The sequence below is a fragment of the Trachinotus anak genome, unplaced genomic scaffold (assembly GCF_046630095.1).
Source record: "Trachinotus anak isolate AG129_WGS33_773 ecotype Australia unplaced genomic scaffold, CSIRO_AGI_Tana_v1 ptg000023l, whole genome shotgun sequence".
NCBI classification, from domain to species: domain Eukaryota; kingdom Metazoa; phylum Chordata; class Actinopteri; order Carangiformes; family Carangidae; genus Trachinotus; species Trachinotus anak.
The window spans coordinates 8,778,568-8,799,315 of record NW_027273874.1 but is presented as its reverse complement, the minus strand read 5'-3'; the positions used below and the strand labels follow the sequence as shown (position 1 = coordinate 8,799,315).

At 37.9% G+C, this 20,748-nt stretch overlaps 2 protein-coding genes across 6 annotated transcripts in view; one reads left to right on the top strand and one right to left on the bottom strand.

Annotated features, from left to right (window-relative positions):
* Positions 1–10,581, top strand: part of LOC139607006 (butyrophilin-like protein 1) — a 26,055-nt gene extending 15,474 nt beyond the window's left edge. For 3 of the 5 annotated variants that reach the window (XM_071459542.1, XM_071459541.1, XM_071459540.1), the window contains exons 7-17: positions 67–180; positions 508–582; positions 843–887; positions 998–1,105; positions 1,555–1,650; positions 1,733–1,801; positions 2,443–2,538; positions 3,200–3,250; positions 6,366–6,473; positions 6,769–6,840; positions 7,151–7,381. In XM_071459542.1, the coding sequence (XP_071315643.1) occupies positions 67–180; positions 508–582; positions 843–887; positions 998–1,105; positions 1,555–1,650; positions 1,733–1,801; positions 2,443–2,538; positions 3,200–3,250; positions 6,366–6,473; positions 6,769–6,840; positions 7,151–7,369 (1,053 nt within the window). In that variant the 3' untranslated portion in view covers positions 7,370–7,381. Of the gene's footprint in view, positions 1–66; positions 181–507; positions 583–842; positions 888–997; positions 1,106–1,554; positions 1,651–1,732; positions 1,802–2,442; positions 2,539–3,199; positions 3,251–6,365; positions 6,474–6,768; positions 6,841–7,150; positions 7,382–8,252; positions 8,299–9,114 lie in introns of those variants that run through there. The other 2 variants (XM_071459543.1, XM_071459544.1) reach the window with 2 other exon arrangements.
* On the bottom strand, positions 10,555–20,748 carry LOC139606644 (uncharacterized). The gene is made up of 8 exons (XM_071458905.1): positions 20,136–20,748; positions 13,825–14,166; positions 13,489–13,670; positions 12,919–12,966; positions 12,209–12,301; positions 11,893–11,994; positions 11,192–11,311; positions 10,555–11,063 (listed from the first exon to the last, which is right to left on the bottom strand). Exons 1-8 carry the CDS (start codon positions 20,746–20,748, stop codon positions 11,031–11,033), a joined length of 1,533 nt encoding a protein of 510 aa, XP_071315006.1. The 3' UTR covers positions 10,555–11,030.

The following is a 20,748-nucleotide window of genomic DNA, read 5'->3' as shown; positions in this document are numbered from 1 at the left end:
GACATACAGAAAACATCAGCGAGAATCTGTACAGTATGTTCAGTCACATGTCTTGATATGGTTCAGGGTCCCAGCAGGGCAGAACTGCAGAGGAAGAAGGAAGAAGCTGAGCAGGAAGTAGAAACACTGGAGACAAAGATGGAGACCAAGGAGGCCGAGTTCCAGACAAAGACCACAGAGGTTCAGATTTTTTACTTTTACACAACAGATTTTTGTTTAGTTTCCCTGAATGCAGTGATTTTAAACAAACAAAAAGAAAATGGCAGTTTTCTTTAAACATATAAAAAGTAGAAACATTGTGTCTCGTGTTACACTTGAATTTATAAAATATGTAACAGACGATGGACGAACTTTAACCAGATGCTAAGTTTTCTATAAACTGTGTTGTCAGTAAATGTTCTCTGGATATATTCTGCATGAACTTACAGCAGCTGTAACTGTCATGTGCATTTGTAGTTTAACGTATAAAGTTTAAAAGTCTCTCACCTTGTCTCCATGTTGTTTCAGTTTGGAGAAAAAGAAGCTGAGCTGAAGCAGCAGAGGATGAAGAACAACCTGCAAACCCTGGAGGAAGAACACAAGGTTCAACTCTTTATCTTAAAAATATTATTGATTCCTGTTTTTATTCTAGATAACCAAGCTAACAAACTGTCATGACAGGAAATTGATTATTTCGACATAGACAAAACAAAGACGAGCAAAAATCTAAGACAACCGCTGCTGATTTTTAACAACCCAGACCTTCAAGAAGCAGTTATTCCATAGGCTTGATGTCGTTCAGGTTTCACTTTATCCCTCACATGCTTAATGGAAACAACGTGTGTCCTTTGCCTCTGTTTCAGGTGGAAACAAGCCGAGCCTCTCCAGCCCGGTCCTCCTTCCTTCCAGTAAGTGATCATCGTGATATTTCTCACAGTGCGGTTTGTTCTGCCACTTTCCCTAACAAGAGACATGTCAGCCTCTGTTGTCTCTAATCCTCTTTGTCTTTCACTTTAAGTGGAAGATCATTTCCAGGCAGAAGCTCCAGGAGGAGCAGCAGAGGAGGGAGGACGCTGAGAACCAAGTTCAGACTCTGCAGAAGGAGCTGCAGACCCAGAAAGAGGAGGTTCATTTGTATTTTTCTCTTCAGGCTCCTTTTATCTGTTTTCACTTCCTCCTTAAAGCTTATTTAATTTTATCTTTAGTTGATTTGAACAGTTGGAGTAAGTCTTTCAAATATCTAAATAATAAGAAGCACATTTCTGGCAAACATACATACATAAACTAACATTTGACAGCTGAGTGTTTCCAGTGAGTCTTGTCCAATTCTGGTCTTTATCTTCATCTCCACTCTTTTAGTCAAGACTGAGACTAGAATGAGTCAAATCCTTTTTCACATTAAAGCACATCAGTGCAAAAAAACTCATCTAGAGGTTCACATAAACATAAATTCTGATGTTTGATGAAGCTGACCTTTGAGTTTTTGCCTGAGGTGTGATTGTGTTTAATCAGTCAAAGAAAGTCAAACAGCTCATCTCACACTGAGTCTCTCTCCATGTCTCTGTTCAATCCCAGCTGCAGAGAAACCAGACTGAGACCAACAGGAAGCTGCAGCAGGAGACACAGAGAAGGACAGAAGCTGAGAGAGAAGTGGAGAGGCTGAAAAAGGAGGTTCATCTCATCATTATTAACTCTCTGTCTCTTCTGCATCTTCTTTACATGACACTGATTTTTTCTTAAATGTTGTGTCCAGTTCTTGTCTGAAACACCAAAGACAGAGATGAAGAACAAGGAGACCCAGTTACAGACCAAGACCAAGGAGGTTCAGATTTGTATATTTTAAACATTTCTATACAGCAACCTAAGTTTGTGTTTGCTTGTTTATTTGTTTTTTGGCTTTTTGGCTTGCCTTTAAATCCCCCTTTTGTTTTCTCATACTCAATTCTGTGATGTTAATTTACCATACTGAAGCTTAATTCTTCATGTCCTGTGTCAGAACATTATTGTAGTGTGTCAGGAATTTTGTAATGTCATGTTGTTCAGTGTAAGGTGAAGAGACAAAGCACTTTGGTTAGAGAAAACAGAAATAAAGCAAAAACATTGTCTCTCATGTCACAGTTGAATTTATAAAATAGGTAACAAGATGACAATCTTTCACTAACTTCAACATAGTGCTTTAAGATTTCTATAAACTGTACGTTGACTGTATGTCAATAACATTTTTAGATACAATAAACGTTAGTTACGACCCTGCAATCAATGAGCTGTCTCTATCTCTCTTTTTACCTTCTCATCTAGGGCTTATGAGAAATTATGTTCATTAGAGGCCATTAAATTTATTACTCATTCACTTATTTATAAAAAATCTCAAGCTCAAGATTACACTGAGCTAAGAGAAAATCCTTTTTACATCAAAAACCGTTCTCACACTGAGTCTCTCTCCATGTCTCTGTTCAATCCCAGCTGCAGAGAAACCAGACTGAGGCCAACAGGAAGCTGCAGCAGGAGACACAGAGAAGAACGGAAGCTGAGAGAGAAGTGGAGAGGCTGAAAAAGGAGGTTCATCTGATTATTAACTCTCTGTCTCCTCTGCATCTTCTTTACATGACACTTTTTCTTAAATGTCTCACGGCTTTTTTATCCACCTTTACTGCTTCACTGAATGTTTAGATTAAATGATAAAAAACATCATCACCATAAAAAAACATAAAAACATAAAATCAGATGACTGATGAATGTGAGTTGCCTTCTGTTTATACAGCCACTGTTTTCTCCTCACCTTTACTGACTGTATGTCAATAACATTTTTAGATACATTAAACATGAATTATGACCCTGCAGAAACATTCATTAAAAAAAATTCTCACTACATGAACAATTTCTGGGGAGACAGGGTTTCCATCAGAGATGTTCATCTGGTTACAACAGCTATAACTGTTGGGATTTTGTCTTTGCCCCATGTGTTCATTTGTAGTTTCAGGTGTAAACTTATATTGTATCATTGCTAAGAGACAGGAGTATATGGTTTACACACTGTAAAGGAAAGGGAAATAAACAAGACAAAACAAAGAAAAACAAAAAACTGCAGCTTATTTTTAATAATTCAAACTTTCAAGAAGTAGTTATTCCATTTCCTTCAGGTAATTTAAGTTTTCAGTGTGAATTATCACTCACTGGCTTTATTAAATGAACCCTTTTTGCCCATTTGTCTCTCTTTCAGTCTCAGAGGGAAAGAAGCCAAGCCTCTCCTGCCCCATCTTCCTTGCTTCCTGTAAGTGGTCATAGTAGTAGTACAATAATACACACAGAGGGCTCAATTTTAACCCTGCAAGAGGATGAGAAAACAGCACTCACCAAAATCCGAGACAAATTCAGGGAGTGCATCACTGCAGGGACAGGAAGCGACGAATGAAGGGAAGGGTGGATTTTATGAGGAATCAATTCAAATACATGTCAAAACTTCTGGGCAGGAGGAGCACCTTCATTAAGGCCACAGTGACCCCAGAAGAGAGGACAGCTTGGAAGCATTGGAGAAGCTCATCAAGCCGGTTGCACCGACAGTCCCCTTCAGAGTAGAGGAACCAAGCTGGCAGGGAGTTAAGAACTTTGTCTAGAGGAACATCAGTCAAGTCAAGTCTGAGGAAAATTCATCCAAAGGGACAGGGCATCATGGCATTATGAAGAACTTGCTGATGACTGGTTGGTTGCTGAGAGGTACTTCATTCCTATAGAAGAAAACTCAAAGGAGTTCAAACAATTCCATATCATCTCACTCCTCAATATGGAAGACGAAATCTTTGGGATTCTGGTAAGGAGGCTGACAGCTGTTGATCAATGGACATCTCAGTTCAGAAAGGTGGCATTCCAGGGGTACCTGGCTGTCTCAGATGTGAAGAGGAACCACAATAACCATGGCTTGATCAAAGTAATGCCTATGCAATGACCTACCATGTCACAGAGTGAATCCAGAAGCTCTTGCAGCTCTTTCCACAGCAATGGACCTCCTCAAAGTTTTGGAGGACTTGGTTATTCTTAACAAGTGGGAAAGGATTAAGTTCAAAGCTGCAATATCCAGAAGCCTGGTACTGGGAATGGCTTCAAGATCCGAAAGGACATCATACCAATGGTCCAAGAGAAACTGGTGGAAAGTTTGGGGAAGTGGTAAAGGGTGCATCTCAATGACAAGCAAAGTGTGAAGGAGATCCTCAGTCAGACTGAAGCCTGGATGACATCTCTGGAGGAAAGCAGCCTACCCAGCAGTGTATGGCCTGGGGATATCAATTCGGGATGTTTCCCACACTGCTCTGGAAAATGCCATTTATGAGGTACCATCTCCACTGTTGAGGGGCTGGAGAGGAAGATGAACACCTACCTAAGGAGGTGGCTGGGCATCCCGAAAAGGACCTGGTCCACTGACCTGTACAGCACAGTCAGCAAGTTGGAGCTGCCAGTAACATCAGTAATTGAGATGTAAGTGTTTGCTGTATGCCCAGCAAACAATGAGGCCATAACAGGTTACAAGTGGTCATCCAGTAGAGCACTCAGAGAGGGATCATCAGAGTAGGATAGCTAGGGTTGGTCCATGAGGACAAGATGGAACACGGCTAACCCAAAATGTGTAAGAGAGTGTGGCATGGTGCATTGGTAGGTCTGCAAAACAGAGGAGGAAAGCCAACATATAAAAGCTGTGGCCATGAACAAGCAGTGCAGATAAAAGAGGTGGGAAAACATGCGAGAGAGAGCACTGGCCTGGCAGGATATCTGCAGCATGGAAGAATACTGGATCCAGTTTTTTTTGTGATGTTCTGCTAAACCTGCACACATGGGTGTTGACCAAGAGCAGCAACTGAACACTGCAAGTCAGCTAATCTTAATCATGTACTCTTCTCATGTCAGTCAACTTTGGCAGATGGAAAATTCCAGTGGTGACATGACCAAATCCTGACACAGCCAACTGTGTCAGGATCTGGTCATGGCGGTGTGGAGAAGACAAGAAAACTTTCTAATGGCCTTCATTATATCCACTTTCTCGGGTCAGTAGAGAGTGCAATAGTAAAGATTAGGGGCAAAAGGGTCCTAGCCACAGCATGCAATTGGGAGATACAGGCAGACCTTAAGAAGCAGTTCATCTTTCCAGATGAGACAGCCCACACTAGCATCAGACCTAATGTCACCCTTTGGTCCAAAGGTACCAAGAAGGTGGTTCTTATCATGGTTACAGTACCCTTGGAAGAGAGGGTGGAGGAGGCAGATGAGCACAAGCTAATATATATGAGGGACCCATCCTCGAGAGCCAACATAATGAATGAAAGGCAAGGAATGTGCCGGTGGAAGTTGACTGCAGTGGCTACACATGGCAGTTGCTCTGCAGAGGTCTTTGACTGCTCAGAACTGAAGGACTGGCTAGGAAGTTGTTGGTAGATAACATTACCAAGAAGTCAGAAGCAGCATCCCAGTGAATCTGGATACAGTGGAATGAGCAGTGGCAATTGGCCAACATCATCATGGTGGAAGCAGGGGTTGCACCAGGATGCTGGTTCTACCATCAAGCTCTTCAAAGACACCATGGGCTCACTCAATTTGATGAAACACTGAGTAAGGGAGGTGCCGAGTTTAAAACCTGCAGAAATCATGCAACTCAGGCTCAGTTAGAAGCGAGGTGCCTTGAGGGAGTTAAAGAAGGAGAGAACAATACCACTGGAAACTGAGCCAGTTGTAATAACCATTATCATATTTTACACATACCACAGATAAAGCCAGATCTAGAGGGTTTTTATTTATTTTTTTTAAATCTTTTATTTGTTTTATTTTTTTTATACTTTTACAATTATGATAGAATCATAAATCTCTTGGTATGACTACACCAATTCAATGCTTTGTCAGTAATAGTTATACTGTAGTTTGTGTAGACGGTTACATTATGAACTGAAATATGATACAACAGCTTTGATGCTTTTCAAGAATAAAACACAAACCATAGATTTAATTTATTGTGGTAAATGAATATCTCCCTCATCTGATCCATCTGATGTGTGCAGAGGTGTGTGTGGTAATTTTGTGGCAGTCTGGTGTCATTTGCATGCAATTTGCAGAAGGTGAACATGGTCCTGCTGTTTAATGTTTCCTTTAGAACCAGCCAAAGTAAAGTTCAATCAGTCAAGAACAAAAACCAGCTGAAGAGCTGCTGGAGGTTGTGTTCAGTTCCTACTGCAGGACCAGCTGAGTGTTCCCAGTTGTACCTAAATCCAAATTCCACAAAGATCAAAACACGAGATATGTTTGATATTTCTCACAGTGCGGTTTGTTTTGCCACTTTCCCTAACAAGAGACATGTCAGCATGTCAGCCACTTTGTTTCTAATCTCTGTCTTTGTCTTTCACTTTAAGTGGAAGATCATTTCCAGGCAGAAGCTCCAGGAGGAGCAGCAGAGGAGGGAGGACGCTGAGAACCAAGTTCAGACCCTGCAGAAGGAGCTGCAGACCCAGAAAGAGGAGGTTCATTTGTATTTTTCTCTTCAGGCTCCTTCTTATCTGTTGTCAGTTTCCCTTCAAAGCTGTGTTCATTTTATCTTTAGTTCATTTGTACAGTTGGAGTAAGTCTTTCAAATGTCTAAATAATAAGAAGCGCGTGTTTGCAGCAAACTACATATATCTAAACTAATATTAGACAGCTGACCGTTTCCCCTGGGTAATGTGTCACCTTCTTGTCTTTATCTTCATTTCCACTCATGACATGGTCAAGATTACACTGAGCTAAGAGAAAATCCTTCTTCACATTTTCTCTTGCCAGTCTGAGATGAGACGAGCTGAAGTCCTGAAACTCCAGGGTGAGAAGCAGAAGCTGCAGGCCAAGAACAAACAGGTTCATCATTTCAATAGCTGTTTTATTTGTTGTCTGTGATCTTTACTTTTGTAAAAATATGTTTCCTTCCATTTTTTGTTGTTGTTTATCCATAACCAAAGCATCTCATTGTGTATTTATCTCAAATTTATATAACAACAGAGGACAGCTGAATGTTTCCACTGAGTCATGTGTCACCCTCTTGTCTTTATATTCATTTCCACTCATGAAGTGGTCAAGATTACACTGAGCTAAGAGAAAATCCTTTTCACATCAAAAACCAAAGCTCTTCTCACACTGAGTCTCTCTCCATGTCTCTGTTCAATCCCAGCTGCAGAGAAACCAGACTGAGGCCAACAGGAAGCTGCAGCAGGAGACACAGAGAAGAACGGAAGCTGAGAGAGAAGTGGAGAGGCTGAAAAAGGAGGTTCATCTCATCATTATTAACTCTCTGTCTCCTCTACTCTTTCTCTCTGCATCTTCTCTACATGATGTGGATTTGTCATCTCACAATTGCACTTTTTTCTACCCACCTTTACTGCTTCACTGAATGTTTCGATTAGAAGATGAATTACAAATATTAATTAAAATTGTTACAAACACTTTTCTTTTTCTTTTTTCTTTTTTGCTTAACTGTGGACATGTCAGATAATTGAACTGAAACGTAACTTTTAAAATGGATGTAGAGGCTGCATCTTTCAATCAGTGAACCATCTAGGAATCACTCAGTTTCTCTTTCAGACCGTCGCTCTCTGCTGAAAGAGAGAAAACACATGTACAGTGAGTCTGTCTTCCTTTAGAGAACAACCCCACAGGTTGTATGTTCAGCAGCTCAGTGTGACCAGGTTACATTTGATCTTTAGGCAGCATCTACTGGTCATAGTAATTATGAGAGGAGCAAAAGGAGGAAGTCAGGTGATGTAGTATAAAGAGTGAAAACACCACCTTAGGAGGAGGTTAAGGTCGAATGATGGGTCGAGAAAACACAGTACTTTCTCACAGGAAAGTGAAAGCAGTGGTTGTTGTTTCTTTGATTCATCACCCATATTTCACAACCTTAACTACTTTGTTATTATTGTAACCATGACAACAAATGTCCTCTAATCTAAGGAGGTACTTATTTCAGCCCATTCAACAATCTTTGTAGTTTTCTTTTTTCCTAAACTTAACCCAACTTTAACCGCACCATAGTTTTAGATGATTATTATTGTAACCATGACAACCAAGGTCTAGTACACTGAACTATTTCGAGAAACATTCCTAAGGCTCACATCAGAGGGTTGGAACAAACGACCTGTATCACTGAGCAAGTTGGAGGACTTTAAGTGTACAGTAAAATCAATGTACTGCCTAGATGATTAGTGTTATATGAATACATGTTCATGTAGAGTGTATGTGTGTGTGTGTGTGTGTGTGTTATGTCTCCCTCTCAGGGATAATATCTTCAGTTCTTGCAGTCAGCGCTAAGCCACTGGACAGGTCAGTACCCTCCATGGGCAGCCATGTTAGGCCCAGATGTGTCCAACCAGGTAACACTGTTGTATATTAAACTTCAGCTGCCCAACTAAGATAATCTGAATCTGAATCTGGCAAAGTTACTGTCTGTTTCAGACAAACCTCCCTCTCTTTGTTTCAACAGGCAGTAAGATGATAAAGTGTTCACAAAGAGAGTGAATGAGACACAGAACAATATGAGCGGGAATTCAGACTGTGTCTCTCTGATCTTTGTCTCTGCAGACGTTTGTTTCTGCAGAGTTGAGGAGGAAGTCACTGTTATAAGCCAGCTGCTGACTGTAATGTCAGCCTGCTCTGCGACAATCTCTCTCTGGATGATCGATCAATAACACCACATCAAATCATGTAGTTCCATACTCACACTTGCTATTTTGTGTGCATAAGTGTATTCATACTAAGTACAACAACCTGTAGCACACTGTAAGTAACCAGATTTGCACTCAAAACAGTCAAATTTGAATGTGGATCTGTACATCTGTGAATATACTGTGTACACAGTGTACTACAGGTGAGTGTACTGATATAGTGTACATACTTATAGTGTACTGTATCTAATTTGAGACACAGCAGATGTGTTCTAATCAGGGAATCCAGTAACTGAGACTCAATCATGCATCAGCAAGTGGTCAGTTGATGTGGGTTTTGTTGCTTGAGTTGTGGATCAGATGTTAAACCTTTCTGCAGGTTTGGCTTCTGTAGGTTTAAAGGTTGCTGAGATTCTCTTGTTGGCCAAAAGAACAACAATGATCTGAATTGAATATGAATCTGAATTTCCAACAGTGTCCAGCCCAGGTCCTGGGAACGGTCATGGATCTGACAGCAGGACAGAGTGCTCAGGGAGAACGTCCTTTAGATCCCAGAGCTACTGGAAAAGACCATGAAGACAGTTGTTTTCCATGATGCCAATGTGTGTCAGAGAAATTGGAAACCAGAAAATTTTTGTAAAAATATATATATACTCAGATCCAGATTTTTACCCAGTTGTTTTAGCTATGTTTTGCTGTAGCTAAGTTATCACATAACACCTCACAGCTATGACAGACTGGATTTGTGGCAGTTTTGAGTTTCTAGTATTAAGGAAGAGTACACTGAGAAAACATAAGGCCATATTTTCAGACCAGAGACACATAACTCTCCACAAAATAAAGGTCCAGTTAGTTCAGCAAGCATTTAAAAGGGACTTAATCCAAAAATGTACATCTGAGTGGAAGGATGCTGTTATCAGGAGGTTCAGCACCTACATGCTGTCTGCAGCTCCTGTGAAGATAAGACATGAATTTCATCCACAGATTCGCACATCACTAGTGGACATATTACATGATGACATTACTGTAAATCTGTGGCAGTGTGTGGCTGTAGAGATGGTAAAAGTTCTGTACAACATCCTGCAGGTTAGCTAACATTTTGCGCAAATATTCATGGACATCATGTATCTATCATCTATCTGTCATTCTTTTCTTTGCCTCACTTTATCTCATTTTTTTTCCTTCTTGCTGTTTCACTTTTTTACACACACACACACACACACACACACACACACACACACACACACACACACACACACACACAATAACTGGTATGGTTAAGGTTTCATAGTTGAAAACATAATAGTGTGGATTTAGCCTAAGAAAAGCATGTAATTGAATTTAATGCATCAGTCAGTGTCTTTGTAGGTTTAGAGAAGTGTTGCCTTCCCATAAATTAGTAAAATGAGATGGTTTCCAAGATGGCACCTGTCAACTGCACATTTTTACCATTGTGATTGTCTTTACATGGTCAATCTATTGTAACAACTATATGACCTAAAAAATACAGAGCTGTAAATTTGACTTGCATATTTTGTAAAACCCCCAAAATAATAATAAATTACATGAGTATTAAACTGAAAATACCTTCAAATTCAACCTTATATTGACTGGCCATTAAAAACAAGCTCTTTGACATATTTTCACTTTTCATTAGTTTTGCAGTCCTTAGACTTTATCCTGTGGGCACCACAAACTACTATACAAAAACTCATGGTAGTATGTCAAACAGCTGTTGAAATATTTCGGTCTGAACCAAAGTGGAGCGTCCAGCAGACCAACACCTCCACCCAACAGCCATGCCACTGCCACTGTTGTCATTTTTTGTAATCACCTTCTGATTCTAGGGAAGTGTGTTTATATAATTTACATTTGAATGACTTGTGTGATAGATGCACCACCTTACAAACAACTATAACAACCAGCATGCAAACATATTTTATTAAAAAAAAGAAAGAAAAGAAATGAAATCCTTTTCAAACAATGTCTTGCACAAAACCTTGGGTTGTCTAGACAGACATTCTTCTACAATCTAACCATAAATGTTTTACAAAAACAACTGAAGTTATGAAAATATTCTCAATTAACCTAATTATTTATATATATGGGTACAAATGAAGAATTGAATGAAGAGTCTGGGAATTACATGTTATGATAAAATAATCACACTATATTAATTAATGTACAAAAATTCTGGGAAGTACAATTGTTGGGTAAATTTAATCAAAATCATAAAAAAGTTAAAATGTAAGTATTTATATGGGTACCAACTTTGCTCGTTCTCCAATGGCTTACTGTTTTACAGTATGTTGTGTTGTATGTGTATTATGTGTTGCAATTAATAAAAAACTTCAACAGAATGTTAAACCTTATTAGCATCCATCTTCAGCATTATGGTCGGCTAAATGTCTTCACGTTCATTTTCTGTTGGTGATAAAAAAAGCAAAAAAAAAAAAAAGATGTGGTTAAAAGGCACAACAATATAACATAAGCAGACACATGGACATAATGTAATCCTGAATTTGGGCATGTAATATGAAATGATGTCAGACCTCTCCCATGGGGCTTGTAAGTGTTGCTCGCAAGAGGTCTCGAGTGCCCCAGGACTTCTGCTCTTTCCAGACTATATGAGTTGGAGGATTGTGGTTTCCTCCACCGTCTGAGGCCCAAATCTGTGAAGGTAGAGATTCAGAATACCAAAGCTAGGAACACTGCTTTACATTACAGCTACCGTGTGATTTGTCTTTATAGTCAGTGTTTCTCAACCAAATGCATGGTGTGTATCAATGAGGCCTAACAAATTTGTTTCATCACAAAACATTTGTAAAGCTGATTTTTTGAAATGTTTAACTGCTGTGTGCATAGTTGAGCAGAAGCTACAGAACAGAATCCGTCTCAACAAAACATTGCTCCATACTGCTTAAAACGCTGCCTGGTAACTTTAAAGGGAAACTCCAGCTCTTCTACATATGAAGTTTATTTGTCATGAAGAGTACTGCACAGGCTGTGGATCTAGCGGTATAATATTTTCTGTTACTCGCAAGTGAATAAAAGTTGAGCTGCTAGATGGAAATTGTAGTTAAGCTAGTGTTTTAGGAGCTTTTATCATACACAAAGACCCCAGCTTCATGAATGTGCAATACTAAATTGTTAGAATGCCCCTTTTAACACAATACAAAGCGGAAAGGACAGAGAAATAAATTACATTACTAAATGGACAATATTAAAAATATTATAAACAAGTGGAACTTACAGTGACCATCTTTCCAGCCTCCAGGGTGAAATCTATAAACCTGTATTTGTAACTTGTATTGCTGAACTCAATATGTACCCTCCAGTTACTCAGTAGTTGGTTCTGTATGAAAGAAAATGGATTATTAACAATAGGATCTGACTACATGAAACAAACAAAATAATCATCAAAGAGCACAATCACAAAAGATCACAGAACCACAGTACTTCATTTAAGACTCCTAAACTTTCGATCATGAAGCATTATCTCAAACCCAGATTCTATAGTGCTTGCACAGTACTCCCCTTCATTTTTCACCCACTTAAAACAACATTACCTCTGAGGTGGTGTTGCTTAGACAAAAAGAGTTGCCATTCAGTTCATTCACAATGACACGGCTATTGGAGTCCTCGCTGTCAGGGCTGGATATCTGATGAAGGAGGCACAGGCAAAATACACAATGGAAAGAGCATCAAGTAGAGGTAGGGTGGTAATGAAAATCAATTGGAACATGGAAAAAAAGAGATGTATAGCTCCATCAGTGTTGCTGGGGTCATTTCAATGTAGGACGTTTTTTATTCAAAATAATTCAAAATATGATTTTACTTGTTGATTTGTGCTTCCAGATAACACAAAATAAAATAGTGCGTGGTGTTGTTGAGAGTAGACAGTTGATCCGTTCTTAAATCTGTCGCACAATCAATACAGGTACTAGTGTGACTTTATTGACCATAGACCATTTCAGGTTTCTGAGTAGCTACATGCTGGCCAGTTAGTGCTGACCATGGTTTAACATTCAGGTACTTTTAAAGGCAAAGACGACAGTCCTCTAACTTAAACAAAGTTATTTTTACCCAAACCCTGATCCTTCCCTAAGCCTATCCATGTTGGTTTTAAGATCAGAAAACAAATTAATTTTGAAACAGCAATATTATTCAGTCAATATTGCAATTATCAGTTAGGAAACACATTGAAAACAATCATTATTTTCATTTCATTCAACTCTTTAAAAAGATAATAATAGTATTAATGTGAGTATGTACTTACATGTGTTGTCTCCTTTCCTTTGGATCCCACGATCCCAGCCTTTGTCGGCTATGTCTTAGTTTTCATAAGTGGTGTTCTGTTACTTATAGATATGTTCTTTTCTTCTTCAGTTTCATGCTCTTGATTGACTTCAGTGTCTGATTTAAAATAATATATTTGTTTATTTTTGCTCAAGCCAAATGGTGACATTTGCAAACCACAATATCCATTTAAACATGTGCAAGTACCTTGATAAGTACAATTAATTTGTGACTTACTGGTTTTATTTTGCCTCCATTTCCACAAAAAAATGACAACCACAGGAATAAACATTACAGCCAAAACGATACTAATGCTGATAGAAGCAAAACAACTACATGGGGCCATGAAGAAATCATCTGAAATGTTAAAAAGCAATATAAGACCAGAGCTCAGCAGTTAAAACTGTACAGGGGTCTCATAATTAATATATCAATCGTTTCTACCTGGAACATAGATCTCTGTCTCCCTGATTTGTTTAATCATCTGTTGTTGGACTCTACAGGTGAAGCTGTTGCTGTGTCTCTTCTCCACAGTCACTCTGCTGCTGACAGTATAGAGGCCATCAGGACCTCTGACTGTCTCTGTAGGTCCAGCAGGGAGGAGCTTTCCCTCACCGTCCAGCCACAACACCTCCGGCTCTGGGTACCAGCCTTTAGACTCACACTCCAAAATTACTCCACTAGTGGCTTTCTCAGTCCCTTTTAAACTGATAACAGGTGAAGAGACAGCACCTAATAATGAGAAAGTGATGAAGTTACAAGATAAATTTGCATTAGTGCATCTTTCTAAATGCTGATGGCAGAAAGCCAAAGGGGCATCATCTTTTTTTTTGCTTGTGATACTGATACCAATCACATTGTCCCAAACAAACAATCTCTGACTTACCAACACCGAGTTGGATGAAAGCTTCCTTCCATAACCACGGAAGGAAACATTTATATCTCCCTGCATCAGAGATTTTCACATTCAGCAGTTTCAGGGAGACATTTCCATTTATCAGCTGATCCACAAACAAAGCCGTGCGGTAATTATACAAAGGATTTTGACTCTGATACACCAGTCGTCCATCTTGGTGAACATGAATGTACTCTGGGTCCAAACCAGGTCTGGTCCACTCCACTGTCCTGGAACTGGCACTGATGGGAGGTTCAAGGCGACATGGTAGAATTACATCGCTGCCAGCCAGGGCAGCAACGGGTTCAGATGAACAAATCAGATTCGACTTCCCTATAAAGAAGAAAAACAGTGGCTGCCATATATCAGCATAACTGTTCAGTCTGTAAACTTACTCTTTCAGTATGGCGGTCAAAAGGTATGCACATTTCAGGTTAGGGGATATATTAGGTATTGTGTCAGTTTACCTGTGGTAATTGGGAGGCAGTAGAGGATAAACAGGCAGACTCTAAAGCATCTGTACAGACACATTTTCCACTGGAAATCAAAATAAAATGAACATAATTTTTAGATACATTCAATTAAGTTTAATTTAGAATTAAACTTAATTTAGCAAGGGAGGATAATATTTTCTTACAAAACCCACTAAACTAAAAATAGCTGTAATCACTTCTACATGCAGAGATCAGGATGAGTTCATATTCATATGTGTCTAAAGTTAATCAACAATAAATGGGGCTTCATTATTACGAAATGCAACTGGGATGCCAGCAATGTGATAGTAGCATTAGACACTATTACACATTTAATTTAACCCTGTATTTTCATATGCTATTAATGTGCAACAGCAAATAAATTTGGAAAGAAACCACCCAGATTGTTGCTATGTCACAATGTATGAATACTGAATACAGCTTCAAAATGGTCACTGTCTGGTACCGTCTTTCATTTGATTTTCTTACAATATCCACTCCTGGTAAGCAGAATGAATCGTCTGTTCAGGCGCCTAAAGCTTTTGGTTAAGGTAAATTTAGTCATAGACATTTAGCCATTTCATCACTTCATGACTTTACACATTTAACAAGTACATATTCATTGAATTAAATGAGAGTCCAACTCAAATAGTATGTAAGAATAATCAATTATGACAATTAACGATAGATGTCAACACGATAAAGCTGTCTGAACTTATTGAATCATTCACGTAATTACTACATTCAGACAAAGTCAAACCTCAGTTTTCTAATTTCAGTTCACTTCAACATGTTGACTTCACGCAGTTACAGATGAAGAAGTCAATGATAAACTAAGCCTTTGATATAAATACAGTCAAATGATTCTAAGGCAAAGACAGTGACAGGAATTAGTAATAAAAGTGTATTTCAAGATGTTTCCAGTGTTTTTACAAAATTATTATTATTTCATGACATTCTGCCTGTTTTATATTGTGATATAAAAGTAAGCTTACCTTTACAGCTTGTTCTGTATGAAGTAACCTTTGGACTAACTGCAACTTTACAACTGTGCACATTAATCATAAACAGAACGCCATTGTATCATATTACTGTTTCATAATGTCATAACACAGCATAACGTCCTGTTTAGCCCTGATAGGCAGATTACATTGTAACACAATTTCAGTACTCAACTCAGTTTTAATTGTGCACCACATGTTCATGCCAATGTCCATTAGCCCAATTTTCAACTGAAAAACAAATTTAATCAAACTTCAAATTTTTATTTCAAAATACTAATTACTGTAATACTGAAGAAAACTTGATGATTCTTCAATAACAGCCATGTAGTCTAATAATTTATTTAATTGTTCATATGGTTGGACATCTCAACTGCCTGTGTGAATGTTGTGTGAGTGTACAGACACAGACAGTTTGCATTGATGGAAAATTTGGACCCTGAGCAGCTTTGTGGTTTTATAACACCAGTGACAGCAGTTGGCCACTGGTTTTATATTACTAACAGAAATATTTTATTGCATAGATGGATACCTTAATGGGTGGGATCACCTTCTCTGAGTATTTAGAGTTTAGGAAAAGATTGGTTCTGGGTTAAATGGAGTACTTACATAAAGTTACAGGACCTTCTTGTTTCAGTTTTTGTTTTGTCAACTCATCAAGTCACAGAACTTCCTTCTTTGTACCCGTCACAATTACTCAGTGTCCTGTAGAGACATGTAAAGTGTGTGTGTGTGTGTGTGTGTGTGTGTGTGTGTGTAAGAACCCCAGGACAGATCATGTGAGACTAAGAAGTTTATTTTTACATTTACAGTAGCCTAAATGAGGCTTCAACTATTCAAATATATACACACACATGGTAACAACAAAGGCAAATGTGATAGTAAAAACCTGATATAAAAAGTAGATAAACTTTTCTAAATATGGAATAAGGCAAAAGAATACTGTAACTGTTATGTTAATCCAAATTAAAAACAAACAGCATATTTGATTCTGATATAAAAGATAAACACACACACACACACACAGGCAAGCCAAAAGCTTTGGACCAAGTCTGATCCACAGCAACTCCACCTCCTCACAACTTGCAGGACTCAAAGGACCTGTAGCTAATGTCTTGGTGCCAGATGGCTTGGCGGGTCAGAACTGATTTAGGGTGGTCATAATATTTTGGCGCATCAGTCTACATGCAACATTACACAATATACAATATGCTGCATGTTCATACTGTAACTGTAAAGCTTGCAGTAAAATTACAAGGGGCCTCAATCATTGTAATTGATCATTGTAAATATGCTAGATTTGAAACATAGACATTAAAATACTTTTTAATTTTCACGTTTAACTATCCATCACTTCACAAAAGGAAGAAAATACATTAATTTACAACACCTTTCAGTATTACATAATTACATATATTAGCGATGCAGTGGCAGAAAAAGAAGCATGATGGTTCAGTGGGACAGATGAGTGCCAGATGTTTAAAACTTTCAAGGAAAAATAAAAATAAACTGACCAACTTCAACTTCTTCACCCAGATGACAGCACTGGTAGGAAATAAAAGTCTATATGCTTAATTTGAGAGTAGAAATATCATCTGAACTGCTGCATTAATGTAATTGAATTCTTTTTGTTCTGTTTTGTATTTCGGGTCTCTCCACTGTGTCTCTCTCTGTCTGCTCCATGTGGCCATCTACTCTGTTCCTCCGTTCAGTCATTCCATCTAACAAACCACCTATATTCCCCAGTAGCTCCTCTGTCTTCAGTAACCGTTGCTGTTCTCCTTTTATTATCTCCTTCAAATTCCAGTTATTTTTTTAATATTATCTTTTAGTTTTTGTACTTTATCTTTTCTTCTTTTCTGTTTCTTTATCCAGTGCACTAACATGATTATTAGTATTATCCATTACTCTCTCCATGCTGTTCACATTAGGAGGTGAACACTCGTGTCTGGCCATCCATTTCCTTTGCCTTTCCTCTTCATTGACTCAATCAGCTGTGCCACTTTTTCTGTTCGTCTGCCATCCTCTTTAACTCTAGAAAAAGGTTTTCCTTTACCTTGTTCAAATCCTCAATTTCCTTAGCATACCAATGTTAGAAGAAAAAGACGTCATAGAAACTAGAGTTAACATTGGTGCTTTTTTCCACGTTTGGAGACAGATGTTGGTGAGTGAAGGAATAAAGTTTAATGCTGAACTTAGAATGTTTCTTCTACACTGGCAAGTAAAAGAACTGTTCATGCTAAGATTGCTATGTAGCAATAGCAAAACTTACAAATAGCTCCCTTAATTTAACTAATTATTTAATTAAGTATCGTTATAAACTGCCAGGATGTACTGAAAAATGTGATAGAGATATTATAATATTCAATCATACAATAAAAGTAATAATGTAAGTCCTAAATGAAACTTTGTGAACCCAGGAGTAACCCTAATCATAGGAATGCCATTCACTTTTATTTTCATTTAAAATCAGTGATTGTAGAACAATAAAGCAAAAAAGAGCAAAAAGATGCAGCATTTTTCAAACATTATCATCAACTTTTCTAAACCTATATGTTTGGCTTTGTGACTCAATTGTTATAATAACTGGGTCTGAAGTAAAGGCTTAGGTTAGATTCAGTTTAAGGTAAGGAGTAACACAAATCAGCACAAAGTTTTTGAGGAAAAAAGGTTTTGCCTTTAGCCATTATGACATTTTGGAAGTAGTTCTCTAAGCATTTATTCATCTGTGTGAGTTTACCTGTGGTTACTGGGAGACTGTAGAGGACAAAAAGGCAGAATCCAAACCACTTGAATGAACACATTTTCTCCTGTGAACCTGCTACTCACCGTTAAATTCAGGGTTATTTTAATTCACCTGCAGCGATAAAACTGGATATTTCATTCAACCATTGTAGACTTTAAGAGAGAAAACAACCACCCTGAGCAAAGCTTTCAGTTTCTATCACTTGGTCAGGTAATTACATGCTTAAATACTTACAACACTACTGAAACATTTCTTTAGATTTTGGGTGAAAGCAGTGAAAACAAACAAACCAAACTAGTCTCAGGTAAAAGTCGAATTATTTATTCGACATTAGACTTTATGAAATCATGATTTATAGTCTTTTGAAAAACATTTTTAAAGTTATTTTTTTTAAATCAAACTGTAAGACAGAGGACACAAGTTTACAACCATGTATTTTTGAGTAAGATGTAACAGTTGAAAACTAAAACTGCAAGATTCATACGTTTGCAGCATTTAAGCATTTTTTGATTTTTCTTTCTGATTGTTCACTTGCACACAGAAAATGTCACACTGGCCTCACATGAATGTGCTGATCTGTGTGGGAGGAACTGCCAGTAGGCAGCGAGATATTTCTGTTTATCATTGAGAAAAAAAAAATAATAATTTAAAGGTGCCATATGTATGTGTTCTCTGTCGCCGCTCTTGCTGGAGCGGATGGTGGTGGTGGTTACAGTGGTTACAGTGGTTCTGGGATTCAGCGATGGTTGTTCACAAGACAAAAGGTTAGAATACACCTTCCAGGTAGCACTACTTCTTATCCTCTCATGCTGAACTGTGCAGACTGGTGACTCTACTGCAAAGTACTATCACAAGAGGGGATGTGGAAAAAGTGATAGAAATAAAAGTAAAACAAGCTTTAACACTGGTGTTGCGTTCCACAGCTGAAGACGGCTGTTGGCGAGGTGAGGAAAAAAGGTTGATAGCAAACTTGTAGCATATCCTATAGACTGGAAAATAAACAGCTGCTAATGCTGACAGGAAAAAAAATACATATAGTACAGTCACAATATTAAATTCATGATAGCAGCAAACTAGCACTTACAATAGGGTCATCAATAAATCTACATGATGTGTTGTTTTGCTTCTCAACTAAATTACTGTTATGTTTTTACTATGCATTGATCAGGTGTTTATTTGCCAGTCAGAAAGTAAATTGCTTTTGTCTTTTCTAAAATTTCTCTTTTTAATACGTATTATTCCAACATATTCTCATCGTGAAACATTTTTAATTTATGAATGTTTATGAAAATGTATTTAAGTGCTTCTGTTGTATTTACAATATAGTTGACAATTCACTTTAATTCTTAAAACACTCAAAAGTGATTTAACCAATGCTGCACTAAGAGAGTAAACTAAAAAGCAGTCAAGCGTATGTACATTCAAATATATATACAGCAAAGAAAAAGAATAGATAAAATATATTCAGGTAAAAACTATAAAAATGTTTTTCATGTTTGCATGAACATCTTAAAATTTCTTTTATGTTCTTCTGTCATTTCAATAAAAAGCTTTACTGTCTCATTATCAGTGTCCACCAGAGTGTACAGTCATATGTTCAGAGCTCTACGGGCGTTTGGATTTATTTAATCACTTACACAAAGTAACAGTGAAAAAATCACAGTGAGACATGAACAGATAATCATATTGTTACATCATATTCAAAAAAACCAAAACGTAACACTAAAACAAAGTTAGAAAACTTCATCTTCGTTGACTGTTTGTGGAGCATCTACCTGTCTGTTATCTGTCAGCTGCTGATCACACATGGACTTTTACTTCACTTTTTCTTTCTTATTCTTTAAATTGTCTCACTTGATATTTTGTGCATCAGAAAGTGGTCTAACACAGAAACTCTGTGCTGGGCTGAAATCTTCACCTTCTCTAGTGTAAACTGTTCTTCAGACACATGATCTGACAGATGTGAACAAATTAAAAAAAAAAAAGCTGACAAGTGTTCAGTGTGATGTGGAGAGTTGAAAGCCTTCACACTGACATTTTATTATAATCACACGTGTAATAAGAGAGTTAACTGACTCTAACCCTTGTCCTGTTCCTTTCCTCCACTGTGTGGCTGAACTTTCCTCTGACTCTCCTCCTTCTCTGTCTCTGATTTCTGCTCTTTGACAGGCAGTTGTTCTTTCTGCTTCTCCTGTCCTGTGTCCTGATGCTGTTGTTCAATTTTTTTTAAGTAGTCCTCTAGTTCATTCTTTTCTGCAGCACTTTTAATTTCATCACATGTTTTTTTAATTAATCGATCTGTGTTCACTTGCAGGTCCTGATATCCTTTCTTTATCTCCTCCAGGTTGCCCTCATCTAGGATTTCTTTTAGTTTTAAATATCCCTGTGCTTTATTAACTGTCTTATCTCCCTCCTTTGCTGTTACTTCTGCCTCTACTGATTTAACCTTCTTTTCAGTCTCCTCCGCCCGTCTCTCTGCTTCACACATTAGGGAAGTCTGTTGTTCTTTCTGTTTCTTCAGGTCTTTATTCAGCGTTACCAGAAAATCAATCATCTGTTTCATATCTTTCTTCTTTAACTCCTCCATTTTCTTTAGATCTTTACTTTCCATCAAAGGCCGATGTTCTGTGCTGTTATTAGCAGCTGTGGATTTCTTCCCTTGCTCTTCATTTATGTTTTGAAGCAGATTCTTCAT

Excerpts from the sequence above, each read along its gene's own strand:
- LOC139606644 (XM_071458905.1), bottom strand. The coding sequence starts at position 20,748 with ATGAAGAATCTGCTTCAAAACATAAATGAAGAGCAAGGGAAGAAATCC. Across the intron at positions 12,967-13,488 it reads GTCCTGATGGCCTCTATACT|CCGACAAAGGCTGGGATCGT; the intron begins GTCAGCAGCAGA and ends ACTAAGACATAG. Across the intron at positions 12,302-12,918 it reads AAGGAAAGGAGACAACACAT|ATATCCAGCCCTGACAGCGA; the intron begins GTAAGTACATAC and ends CTCCTTCATCAG.